Here is a 12377-nt window from a genome sequence, read left to right on the forward strand (position 1 = left end):
TTAAAATTTTAAAGTAAAGCTCATCATAAAATTCTAGGTCAGTTTGAAGGGTGTGTGAGCATAGAGTCACTGAAGTTTTTGTCTCTTCGGTATTTGTATTTTCATCAGTACCAGAAGCATGCCTGTCACAGTTGGTCATAGCCCTCTTTTACCTGTATGTGAAAAGTGGAAGTGAAAATTGCTCAGTTGTGTCTGACTCTTTGTGACCCCATGGATTGAATAGTCCATGGCCAGAATTCTCCAGGCCAGAATACTGGAGTGGGTAGCCTTTCCCTTCTCCAGGGGATCTTCTCAACCCAGGGATCAAACACAGGTCTCCTGCATTTCACGTGGATTCTCTACCAGCTGAGCCACCAGGGAAGCCGAAGAATACTGGAGTGGGTAGCCCATCCCTTCTCCAGCAATCTTTCTGATCCAGGAATCGAACCGGGGTCTCCTGCATTGCAGGCAGATTCTTTACTAACTGAGCTATCAGGGAAGCTACCTTAGAAACAGTATTTCCAGGGGCAAATAAGGAAATACTGTTTATAAGACTAGTTTAGAAAAAGCACAAACTTTAATTTTTTAAATGACATACATCTCTTTAAGGTATTCTTGCTGCTGCTGCTAAGTCGCTTCAGTTGTGTCCGACTCTGTGTGACCCCATAGACGGCAGCCCACCAGGCTCCGCCGTCCCTGGGATTCTCCAGGCAAGAACACTGGAGTGGGTTGCCATTTCCTTCTCCAATGCGTGAAAGTGAAAAGTGAAAGTGAAGTCGCTCAGTCGTGTCCGACTAGTAGCGACCCCATGGACTGAAGCCTACCAAGGTCCTCCGTCCATGAGATTTTCTAGGCAAGAGTACTGGAGTGGCTTGCCATTGCCTTCTCCGAAGTTGATTCTTAATACATCTCTATTTCACATATGAATTACTTAGCATATTGAATGGAGACCACAGTGAGAACATCAGCTGAAACCCATCATGTAATCATCCATTCCAGTGCAAGAGAAGCTATGAATACCAATGAGGTTATATTGCTAAAACATGTTCCAAAAGAATTTCTCTTGACCATTGACTCACTCTGTTGTTCTCAAAGAGATTTAATTGCCCTCTTCTGCTGGGTTATCTTCCAGTGTGTCAGAAGAACTGAATCCTTTCCCCTCTGTGAAGGGCTGGCCTACAGTGAGCCCAGATTATGCAGGGTTTTCAATTCCTCAATTTCTTTTTCTGTATTTAGATATATTCAGTGACTTAACCTTAGTTGATTTCTTAAGACATTGCTGTTCATTTGCTAAGTCATGTCCAACACTTTGCAACCCCATGGACTGCAGCATGCTAGACTTCCCTGAGTTTGCTCAAACTCATGTACGTTGAGTCAACGATACCATCCAACCATCTCATCCTCTGTCGTCCCCTTCTCCTCCTGCCCCCAATCCCTCCCAGCATCAGGGTCTTTTCCGATGAGTCAGCTCTCCCCATCAAGTGGCCAAAGTCTTAAGATATGACATAGTTATTTCAGAGGACAGACTCTTGATGTCTTAATCTTTTTTCCTTTAGAATGCTTCATGTCTTTGTAAATTCCAGAATCTCTTGTGGTACTCACTTGCTTTGTAAAGCCCTCTCTACCTGTCCTGGTGGTTTTTGGATCTTGCTGGAGACTGTGTGGGACTTCAGTCCCTCTCTCACAGTAGTGTTTGTTTTGTCTTATTTGTTTCTTCCTCAAAAACTGCAACTTGTTTTTGAGAAACTAACCTCTGTAATGTAATGTCTCCTGCCCTTTGTATTTCTTAGAACCTTTTTGTGGTGGGCCAGATAGTGATGAGTTGATTTGTTTTTCCCTTTTAGTAAAAGGGATTATATTTTCATCAGTTTTTATAAAACAGAAGAGGAACCATATTTTATCAATGTTTATAAAATGTAGATAAAAAGAATGTCAGAGGTTTCTTAAAATGTCTTCCCACATGTAACATTACTGCTCATTTTCTGATGAGTTTTCTGACATGTAAAAATACACATGCAGAAAGGCAGTGGTTATAATTTTATGAATAATTGCAACTCTGAGCCTTTTTATGTTGAGCATTTGAAAATTGTTTCATGTTTTCTTCAATTTTAGGTCCGGAGACTGAAATCTCATCCCTCCATCATCACATGGAGTGGGAATAATGAAAATGAAGCTGCACTAATGATGGGTTGGTATGATACAAAGCCCGGCTACTTGCAAACCTACATCAAAGACTATGTGACACTGTACGTGAAAAACATCCGAACGATCGTCTTAGAAGTAAGTTCGTGGACTTCCCTGGTGGTCCAATCATTAAGATTCCATGCTTCCAGTGCAGGGGCTGTATGCTGGATCCCTAGCCGGGGAACTGAGATTCTATGTGCCTCTCAGTGTGACCAAAAAATTTTTTTAAAAAGCAGTGGAGTCCCTAAACTCAGCGTGCCTCAGTGTAACACAGCTTAGTACATGCGTAGCACTCAATGAATCCGTCTGTGTCATCCCAGTAGGAACTGGAATGTGGGGGAGAAAGAACCAGTACAATGCTGTGCTCATGCTTGCCGTGCCAGAAGTAATAAAATGATCTTAGCTAGATCTTCTAGATAACTTGCTGCAGTTTCTACATCAAGCACTTGTTGCCTCACTTTGCACTCTTATGTTATGGAAATGGCTCCTTTCCTTAAGTCTCATGAACCAACCTCTGCTGGCTTCAGGCTCTTCTTCTGCAGCTTCCTTACCTCTCTCACTCAGCCTTCATAGAATTGAAGAGAATTAGGGCCCAGCTCTGGAATAGGCTTTGGCTTAAGAGTGTATGTGGCTGTTTTGATCTATCCAGAACTTCTCCATATCAGCAATAAGACTGTTTCATTTTCTTATCATTCATGTTTTCACTGAAGTAGCACTTTTAATTTTCTTCAAGAAGTTTTCCTTTGCATTCACAACTTGGCTGGTGAATAGAAGTGAATAGACCTCAGGTGAAAGAGACCTATCTTCTGGCCTATCTTGGATTTTGACATGCCTTCCTCACAAATTGAATCATTTCTAGCTTTTGATTTCAAGGAGAGGCATATTTTCTTGCTTTCACTTGAACACTTACTTGGCCTAATTTCAATACTGTTGTGTCTCAGGGAACAGGAAGGCCTGAAGAGAATGGCTGGTCTCTTCAGTCCCTCATGGGGGAATGGCTTGCCAGTGGAGCAGTCAGAACACCCACGACACTTAAGGATTAAGTTTGCCATCTTATGTGGGTGGGGTTCATGGTGTCCCAAAACAATTACAGTAATAACCTCAAAGATCACTGATTACAGATCACTATAACAAGCATAGTAATAGTTTAAAAGTTGGAGTTATTGTATAAATTACCAAAATGTGACACAGATACAAAATGAGCAGATGCTGTAGGAAAACGGCACTGATAGACTCGCTGGAGGCACAGTTGCCCCAAACCTTCAATTGTAGTCAAAATGCTGGGCCTGTCCTGCCTTTTTAAAAAATGTATACACTTAAATATCCCATTAGATTTGCTTTGCCATCAAATGACTACCACAACAATTAATAGATTGCTGCTGCTGCTGCTGCTGCTAAGTCGCTTCAGTCGTGTCTGACTCTGTGTGACCCCATAGACGGCAGCCCACCAGGCTTCTCCGTCCATGGGATTCTCCAGGCAAGAACACTGGAGTGTGTTGCCATTTCCTTCTCCAGTGCATGAAAGTGAAAAGTGAAAGTGAAGTTGCTCAGTCATGTCTGACTCTTAGCGATCCCATGGACTGCAGCCCACCAGGCTCCTCCATCCATGGGATTTCCCAGGCAACAGTACTAGAGTGGGGTGCCATTGCCTTCTCCAATTAATAGATTAGCAATGGGAAATATAGAGAATCCCAATATTTGGTGGGAATGACAATTATAACACTGGCAGGGATATTTCAAGACATTAAAAAATCTGAAACATGATTTTGGTTTTCTAAGATATAATTTCTGTAACCCTAAGGTCCTTGACTACTTACATATAGTCTAAGAGGAAATCTTCCTGTGAGCTTTAAAAGGAAAAAAGTAAGACATAGAATGATCACATGTAACCTCACACAATTCACAAAACATCCATGATAATAATTAGGAAAATCTGAATGAAAGATGTGATAATAGAACTTTTTGATGGATAGGGTTTTTGAAAATAGAAGAAATGATGCATTTGAAAATCACTTTATGATAAAGTGATTTGGCAGATACATACAATATATCTTCTATCACCCTGTGTAATTTTAAGATTGGATCATTGTTAATTCACTTTAAATGTGATGTACTGATGCTTATACACTAGTATTAAAGGCATTATAATTCTTTGAGTGATTTTTAATTTTCAAAATAGCAAAAGAAATTTTTTGACATATAAGAATGCAATTATCCAACATTTAATCTTCCCTTTTTTGTTGTCTAAGATGATGACAAAGTAAAATCATAGAAAATAAAACTAAATGTTTATATTTCAGTATCTACTGTGTATTTTCAGGTTTTAAGGCCCTCACTGAGTTTCATGACACTTTCAAATAGTAATATTCGGTCACATATAGAGATTCATATCCAATCAAGTTCGCTTTGATACAGAGGCCTATAACCTGATGAATGTAGGATGATGGAATTTTGTCTAGAGATTCTGAGGGCATGGGTTTTCTGACTTAATTTGTAGGTAGATAGAGGAAATGTCTATTTATTGGCTATGTTATTAAAATAGGCTAATGTATTCTGTGATATTACAACAACCCCAAATTTCCATGGCTCAGAACAATGAAACTCATTTCTTCCGTATGCTCCATGTCAGTGGCAGGAAAGTTTTGCTTTCTATCGCATAACATGAACTCCACTGTAGTTTTTAGTATATTTTCAGTATTTGCAACTATCATCGCTATCTAAAATATATTGCATCTGTTAACACTGATTCCCGATTTGTGTTCTGCCTTCTCCCAGGCAAATGTTAATCTGCTTTCTTTCTCTATGGAGGTGCCTAGTCTGGACATTTCATATAAGTAAAGTCACACAATAGGTAGTCTTTTGTGACTGGCTTCTTTCACTTAGCAAAATATTTTAGTTTCATCCATGTTGTAGCATGTATCAGTACTTCATTCCTTTTTATTGTCAAATAGTATTTTATTATACGGGTATCCCACATTTGTTTATCCATTAGTTGATGGGCATTTGTATTATTTCCACTTTTTGGATATTTTAAAAAGTTTTGTTGAAGTATAGTTGGTTTACAGTGTTGTGTTGATTTCTTCCATGTAGCAAGATAACTCAGTTATATCTATAATATATATGATTTTTCATATTCTTTTCCATATGGATTGTCATAGGGTCTTGAATACAGTTCCCTGTGTTATGCAGTAGGACATTATTGTTTATCCATCCTGTGTATAATTGTTTGCCTCTGCTAATCTCAAACTCCTGTTCCTTTCCTCTCCTACCTCCCCTCCCGCTTGGCAACCACAAGTCTATTCTCTATATCTGTGAGTCTGTTTTCTGTTTCATAGATATATCAATTTGTATTTTAGATTCCACATATTAGTGATATAATGATATTTGTCTCTCTCTGTCTGACTTCATTTAGTATGATAACCTCTAGGTTCCTAGGAAAAATGGTGTGCCTGTCATGCTTTTTTTTTTTAAAAAAAATTGTTTACTTATTATTGGCTGTGCTGGGTCTTTGCTGTGCAGGCTTTCTCTAGTTGTGGAAGTGGGGGCTACCCTTCCTTGGGGCGCACAGGTTTCTCAATGTGACGGCCTCTTTTGCTGCTGAGCACACGATCTAGGGCGTGTCGCTCAGTAGCTGCAGCACACAGGCTCAGTATTTGCGACTCTCAGGCTCTAGACCACAGGCTTAGTAGTCGTGGTGCACGGGCTTAGTTGCTCCGAGGTAGGTAAGATCTTCCCAGATCAGGGATCAAACCCATGTCCCTCACACTGGCAGACAAGTGCTCCACCACTGAGCCATCAGGGAAGCCCCGCCATGCTTTTTAATGAGGTAGAATTTTAAGAATCTGTTTTGAAAATGCAACAGTTTGAATATTGATGTATATTTTTTTTAGTGCAGTCCAGTAATGCTGCAACATATGAAAGGATTCATGAATTGACTTCTTTGAGAATTAACCTGTCTGTGAAACTTAGCACATGTACACCAATATTGCACTTTGAATCACAGGTTGTCATGAACTCTTTGGAGGCTATCCATGGATCCCCAAAGGCTGAGAATGTCTGCATTAGATGCTTTATTGATACCCTGCTTCTTTCCCTCCCCCACCTTTTAGTTCTTTAAGATACTAATATAGTAACTGTGCATGTGCTAAGTTGCTCAGTCATGTCCAGCTCTTTGGGACCCTGTGGACTGTAGCCCGCCAAGCTCCTCTGTCCATGGGATTCTCTAGGCAAGAGTACTGGAGTGGATTGCCATGCCTTTCTCCAGGGAATCTTCCTGACCCAGGGATCAAAGCTGATCTCTTATGTCTCCTGCATTAGCAGGCAGTTTCTTTACCAATAGTGCCACCTGGGAAGCCCCAGTATAGTGACCACTGTGAATTAATTTTCTAATGATAAGCTAGTCATAATTCAAGCTCTATTTAGTCATAATGCCTTGTTCTTTTGCCCTGCTGGATTTGATTTGCTAAGATTTTGGTAGGATTTTAAAATTTATATTCACAAGTGAAATTGGTCCCTGATAGCTCAGTAAGTAAAGAATCCTCCTTCAATGCAGGAGACATAAGAGATGCAGGTTCAATCCCTGGGTCGGAAAGATGCACTGGAGAAGGAAATGGCAATCCACTCCAGTATTCTTGCCTGGAAAACCTCATGGTCAGAGGAGCATGGAAGTTTGCAGTCCAAGGGGTCTCGAAGAGTCAGACACAACTGAGCAATTAAACCACCACCTGTTGCCCAGGAGTAGAATTGGGTGGCTGGTGACAGAGGTGATAAGATTAAGAATTGTAAACTCATTCCTAGAGGAACCAAATTTGTTTTTAAAAATTGAATCTAGTAGATGAGACTCACAAAGAAAGACGAGGGGACTCTAGTAATAGGAGAATGGATGTTGGGTCTCATAACATTTATATTCAGTATTAAAAATGTTACCTAAACATAATTATTCAGTTTGGTTCAGTCGTTTAGTCGTGTCCAACTCTTTGCAACCCCATGAGCTGCAGCATGCCAAGCCTCCCTGTCCAACACCAACTCCCGGAGTCCACCCAAACTCATGTCCATTGAGTTGGTGATGCCATCCAACCATCTCATCCTCTGTCGTCCCCTTCTCCTCCCACCCTCAGTCTTTCCCAGCATCAGGGTCTTTTCCAATGAGTCAGCTCTTCGCATCAGGTGGCCAGACTGGAGTTTCAGCTTCAGCATCAGTCCTTCCAATGAACACCCAGCACTGATCTCCTTTAGGATGGACTGGTTGCATCTCCTTGCAAGAAATATTTGGGCCGTGGGACCCAGCTTGTAGTGTTTGGGGAGCATGTGCTAATACTCACCTCACAGAATGAGTTAGGGGCCTTTTCCATTTTAATGTCTAGGAACAATATAAATAAAATAGAGATTATTGGCTTTGCTGAGACAAATTCACCCATGTAACAGTCTGGACATGCCAGACTGGACATGTAACAATGACTTGGGGGGTGGGCAGAGGTTTTATTTTAGTTTGTTTTTTATTGAAGTACAGCTGATTTACAATGTTGCATTAATTACTGCTGTACAGCAAAGTGATTCAGGTATATATACACATATATATATATACACACATACCCTTTTTAAAATATTCTTTTCCACTGTGGTTTATTATAAGATACTGAATATAGTTCCCTGTGCTATACAGTAGGACTTTGTTATTTATCCATTCTATGAATATATATATAAAAGCTTACATCTGTTAACCACAACCTCTCACTCTATCCCTCCCCCAACTCTCACTCCATTGGCAACCACCTGTCTGTTCATTATGTCCGTGATTCTGTTTCATAGGTTCATTTGAATTATATTTCATATTCCACATATAAACGATATCATATATTTATCTTTCTCACTTCACTTAGTATGATCATCTCTGGTTGCATCCATGTTGCTGCAAATAGCATTATTTCACTCTTTTTTATGACTGAGCAGTATTCCATTGTATATATGCGTTAAACCTTCTTTATCCATTCATCTGCTGATAGACATTTAGGTTGTTTCCATGTCATGGCTATAGAGTTGCATGTATCTTTTTGAATTATAGTTTTGTCTGAATATGTGCCTGGGAGTGGCTTTGCTGAATCGTATGGTAATTCTGTTTTTAGTTTTCTGAGGAGCTTTCATACTGTTTTCCACAGGGACTGTGCCAATCTGCATCCTAGGGTGCATATTTTTTTTTTAACCCTCATGTATTTAATTTTTCCTGTAGTTAGTGTCCAATTTGGGTTTATAACTTCTCCTAAAGCTATAGATACTTAGGTTTTCTAGAAACATAGTATTGCATCTAGAATTTAGAAGTATCCATGTAAGTCGACATTCTTTATTTTAGAATATGTAAGCTGGGAGCATCTGTTCAGACTGAGAGATCTTTATGTGAAGAAACTTCAGTGAGGATTCATGAAAAACATAGGTTCAAAGTTTTTGCTTATCTGTTATGCTAAGTAGTCATGTGTCATGAAGAGTTTTTTAATTCACAAAATGTGATGGTATAAGCTTTAACATTATGTAGAACACTTTTCTGTTTACTCACAGTATTGGTATCATGTTTTTCGTACCTGACAGTTTTACAAAATGGATGTTAATGTCAGAATTTTCATTTCGTAGCTTAGTGCTTAAGAGCACGTGACTCCAAGTCCTGGCTGGGCCACATACTGTCCATAGTAAACTTGGATAAATTACTTAATCTCCATTTTCCCATCTAAGAGTCAGCAACTCTTAAAAGATGTTGTGTAGATTAAGTGAGGTAGTGGATGGAAGGTGATTACACAGATTCTGGCACACAGCGGACTTTGACTTAATGCTTATCATCAGTATCATCTTCGTTGGTTTCCCTCAGCAATCTCTGGTTTTAACACTACACTGTTGAACTTAAAAAAAATTAGTCTGTGTGTACCACTTCTTATCCATCTTTTAAATGGAAGCTTGATGCTTTTCTCACAAGGGATCTTTGTTTTTATTTATTTAACTTTTTTACAAGCTGTTATTTTTTTAGAAACATAGTTATATTGCCATCTTGAACAGGAACCACTTCTTTCCTCCTTTCTTTCTTCCCACTCTCCCTCCCTCCCTTCCTTCTACAAACAGCTTGTGACATCTTAGTTTCCCAACCAGGGGCCTGGCCCATGGCAGGGAAAACACCAAGTCTTAACCACTGGATTACCAGGGAATTTCTCAAGGGAATCTGTGTTTTTGTTTTGTTTTGTTTTGTTTTTTAATGATTTTGTGAGCAGTAAGTGATGTTTGCTAATTTATTTCAAGATGGACAGGATTAAGTGCTATATAGTCATAACTGTTGTCATTTGTATCAAAGTATAAAGTATTTAGGAGTCACGTACATTTGGGCTCCCCAGGTGGTGCAGTGGTAAAGAATCCGCCTACCAATGCAGGAGCCTCAGGAGACGTGGGTTCAATCCCTGGGTCTGGAAGATCCCCTGGAGTAAGAAAGGGGAACCTGCTCCAGCATTCTTGCCCAGAAAATTCCACGGACAGAGGAGGCTGGCAGGCTACAGTCGATGGGGTCGCAAGAGAGTTGGACACAACTGAGCACACAGACCCAGCACACAAAGCATTTAAGGAAAAGGACCGTAAATTGGTTCATCCACACACTTACAAAATGATCAGTCTTCTTTTGCAATTCATGCTTTTTAAAGAACAGTCATTCTCTAAACATTCTCTGTTCAAATGGTTATTTGAACCAAGGTATCTCTTGGTTCAAAGAACCATTTAAGGTCATGATCTAGAAAGAAATCATCTGTGAGATCTGAGACTAAAAATCAAACAAAAAGCAGCAATTATACAAAAATGGAAATAAATCGTAGTGCATTATCACAGGTGGATATTTTTAGGCAGAGACTCTTTAGTAATTTTACTGACTGGCTTAACTTATCAAATTATTCAAGAATCTGGAATAATGGAGGGAAACCAATCAAGCTTGATTGTTAAGATCAGTTGATCAGCCTTTTCCAATTTTACTTTAAAGCCATTATAATAGAATATTGTTTAAAATTTTATTCCCTATAATCTTACCATGCTTTTTAATATTTTAAAATTCAACCAGAATTTGCTGGATATATATTTCTAGGAGCAAAGCCTCATTCTCAATGCTGTGGGGAACCTGTTATCCTCGTGGAGCTTATAGCTCTTGGGAGACATGAAAAGAAATACCAGCTTCACATGGCCGAGTGAAAGAAGTACTATGAAAAATGTAGTTCCAAAATGTTAGCAATTGTATGGAAGAACCAGTCATTTTAACTGGAAGGATCTAGAAAGGCTTTCAGTTATAAGGTGACATTCAAACCAAGCCTTAAAGGTAGGGTAGAATTTGAGGCAAAGTGGATCTTCTTTAGGTATTTTAGGCCATGTCGAGAAAGGTGAAAAGATGTGAAAACAGGGATGGATAGGAAGCAGCAAGCACTGCCCAGTGCTTGAAGCAAAGGACTTGTGGATTGGTGTGGAGAGTCAAAGACAGAAAAGGCAGTTTGGAAACAAATCTTCAAAGGACTTTGAATCACGTTAGGGAGTTGGGCTTCATTCAGTAGACAGTGGGAAGCTAGTAGACATTTGTGGGGAGGGGAGGAATTTTATATGATCCATGTCCTAAATGGTACTATTGTTGTTGTTCAGTCAGCCCATCATGTCTGACTTTTTGTGACCCCATGGCCTGCAGCTCACCAGGCCTCTCTGTCCCTCACCATCTCCCGAAGTTTGCCCAAGTTCATGTCCATTGCATTGGTGATGCCATCCAGCCATCTCATCCTCTGATGCCCTCTTCTCCTACTGCCCTCAATCTTTCCCAGCATCAGGGACTTTTCCAATGAGTCAGCTGTTTGCATCAGATGACCAAAATACTGGAGTTTCAGCATCAGTCCTTCCAATGAGTATTCAGGGTTGATTTCCCTTGATCTCCTCGCTGTCCAAGGGACTCTCAGGAGTCTTCTCTAGCACCACAGTTCAAAGGCATCAGGTCTTCAGTGCTCCACCTTCTTTATGGTCCAGCTCTCACAGCCTTGACTCTACGGGCTTTTGTCGGCAGAGTACTGTCTCTGCTTTTTAACACACTGTTTAGGTTTGTCATGGCTTTCCTGCCAAGAAGCAAACATCTTCTGATTTCATGGCTGCAGTCACCATCCAGTGAATTTAAAGCCCAAAAAGAGGAAATCTGTCCCTAGTTGCACCTTTTTTCCCTTTTATTTTCCATGAAGTAATGTGGCCGGATGCCATGATTGTAGTTTTTTTAAATATCCAGTTTTAAACTGGCTCTTTCAGTCTCCATCTTCCCCCTCATCAAGACGCTCTTTGGTTCCTCTTCACTTGCACTTGCAGAGGAACTTGCAGTTCCTCTTCACCACTTCACATGCAGTGGTATCATCTGCATGTCTGAGGTTGTTGATGTTTCTCCTGCCTGTCTTGATTCCAGCTTGTAACTCATGAAGCCTAGCATTTCTTATGATGTGTTCAGCATATAGATTAAACAAACAGGGTGACAGCAGACAGCCCTGTCATACTCCTTTCTCAATCTTGAATCAGTCCGTTGTTCCATACAGGGTTCTAACTGTTGCTTCTTAACCTGCATACAGGTTTCTCAGGGAACAGGTCAGATGGTCTGGTATTCCCATCTCTTTAAGAACTTTCCACAGTTTATTATGATCCACACAGTCAAAGGCTTGAGCGTGGTCAATAAACAGAGGTAGATACATTTCTGGAATTCCCTAGCTTTCTCTATGATCCAGTGAATGTTGGCAATTTGATCTCTGGTTCCTCTTCCTTTTCTAAACACAGCTTGGACACCTGGAAGTTCTTGGTTCACATATGCTAAAGCCTAGCATGCAAGATTTTAAGCATGACCTTACTACCATGGGAGAGGAATGCAATTGTCCAATGGTTAGCACATTCTTTAGTACGACCCTTCTTGGGAATTGGGATGAGGATTGACCTTTTCCAGTCCTGTGGCCACTGCGGAGTCTTCCAGATTTGCTGACATATTGGATGCAACACCTTGATGGCATCATTCTTTAGGGTTTTGAATAGCTCTACTGGAATTCCGTCACATCCACCAACTTTATTAACAGCAGTGCTTCCCTAAGGCACACTTGACTTTACACTCCAGAATGGCTGGCTCTGGCTGACCACACCATTGTAGTAATCCAGTTCATTAAGATCTTTTTTTTACACACTTCTCCCTTGTCCTGTGCATTCTT

At 40.2% G+C, this 12377-nt stretch overlaps 1 protein-coding gene across 2 annotated transcripts in view; it reads left to right on the forward strand.

Annotated features, from left to right (window-relative positions):
- MANBA (mannosidase beta) overlaps positions 1-12377 on the forward strand; it is a 128425-nt gene that overhangs the window by 61611 nt on the left and 54437 nt on the right. For both annotated transcript variants that reach the window (XM_027543960.1, XM_027543961.1), the window contains exon 11: positions 2092-2259. In XM_027543960.1, coding sequence (XP_027399761.1) covers positions 2092-2259 — 168 coding nt within the window. The remainder of the gene's footprint in view (positions 1-2091; positions 2260-12377) is intronic.

The sequence above is a fragment of the Bos indicus x Bos taurus genome, chromosome 6, assembly GCF_003369695.1.
Source record: "Bos indicus x Bos taurus breed Angus x Brahman F1 hybrid chromosome 6, Bos_hybrid_MaternalHap_v2.0, whole genome shotgun sequence".
Taxonomy (NCBI): domain Eukaryota; kingdom Metazoa; phylum Chordata; class Mammalia; order Artiodactyla; family Bovidae; genus Bos; species Bos indicus x Bos taurus.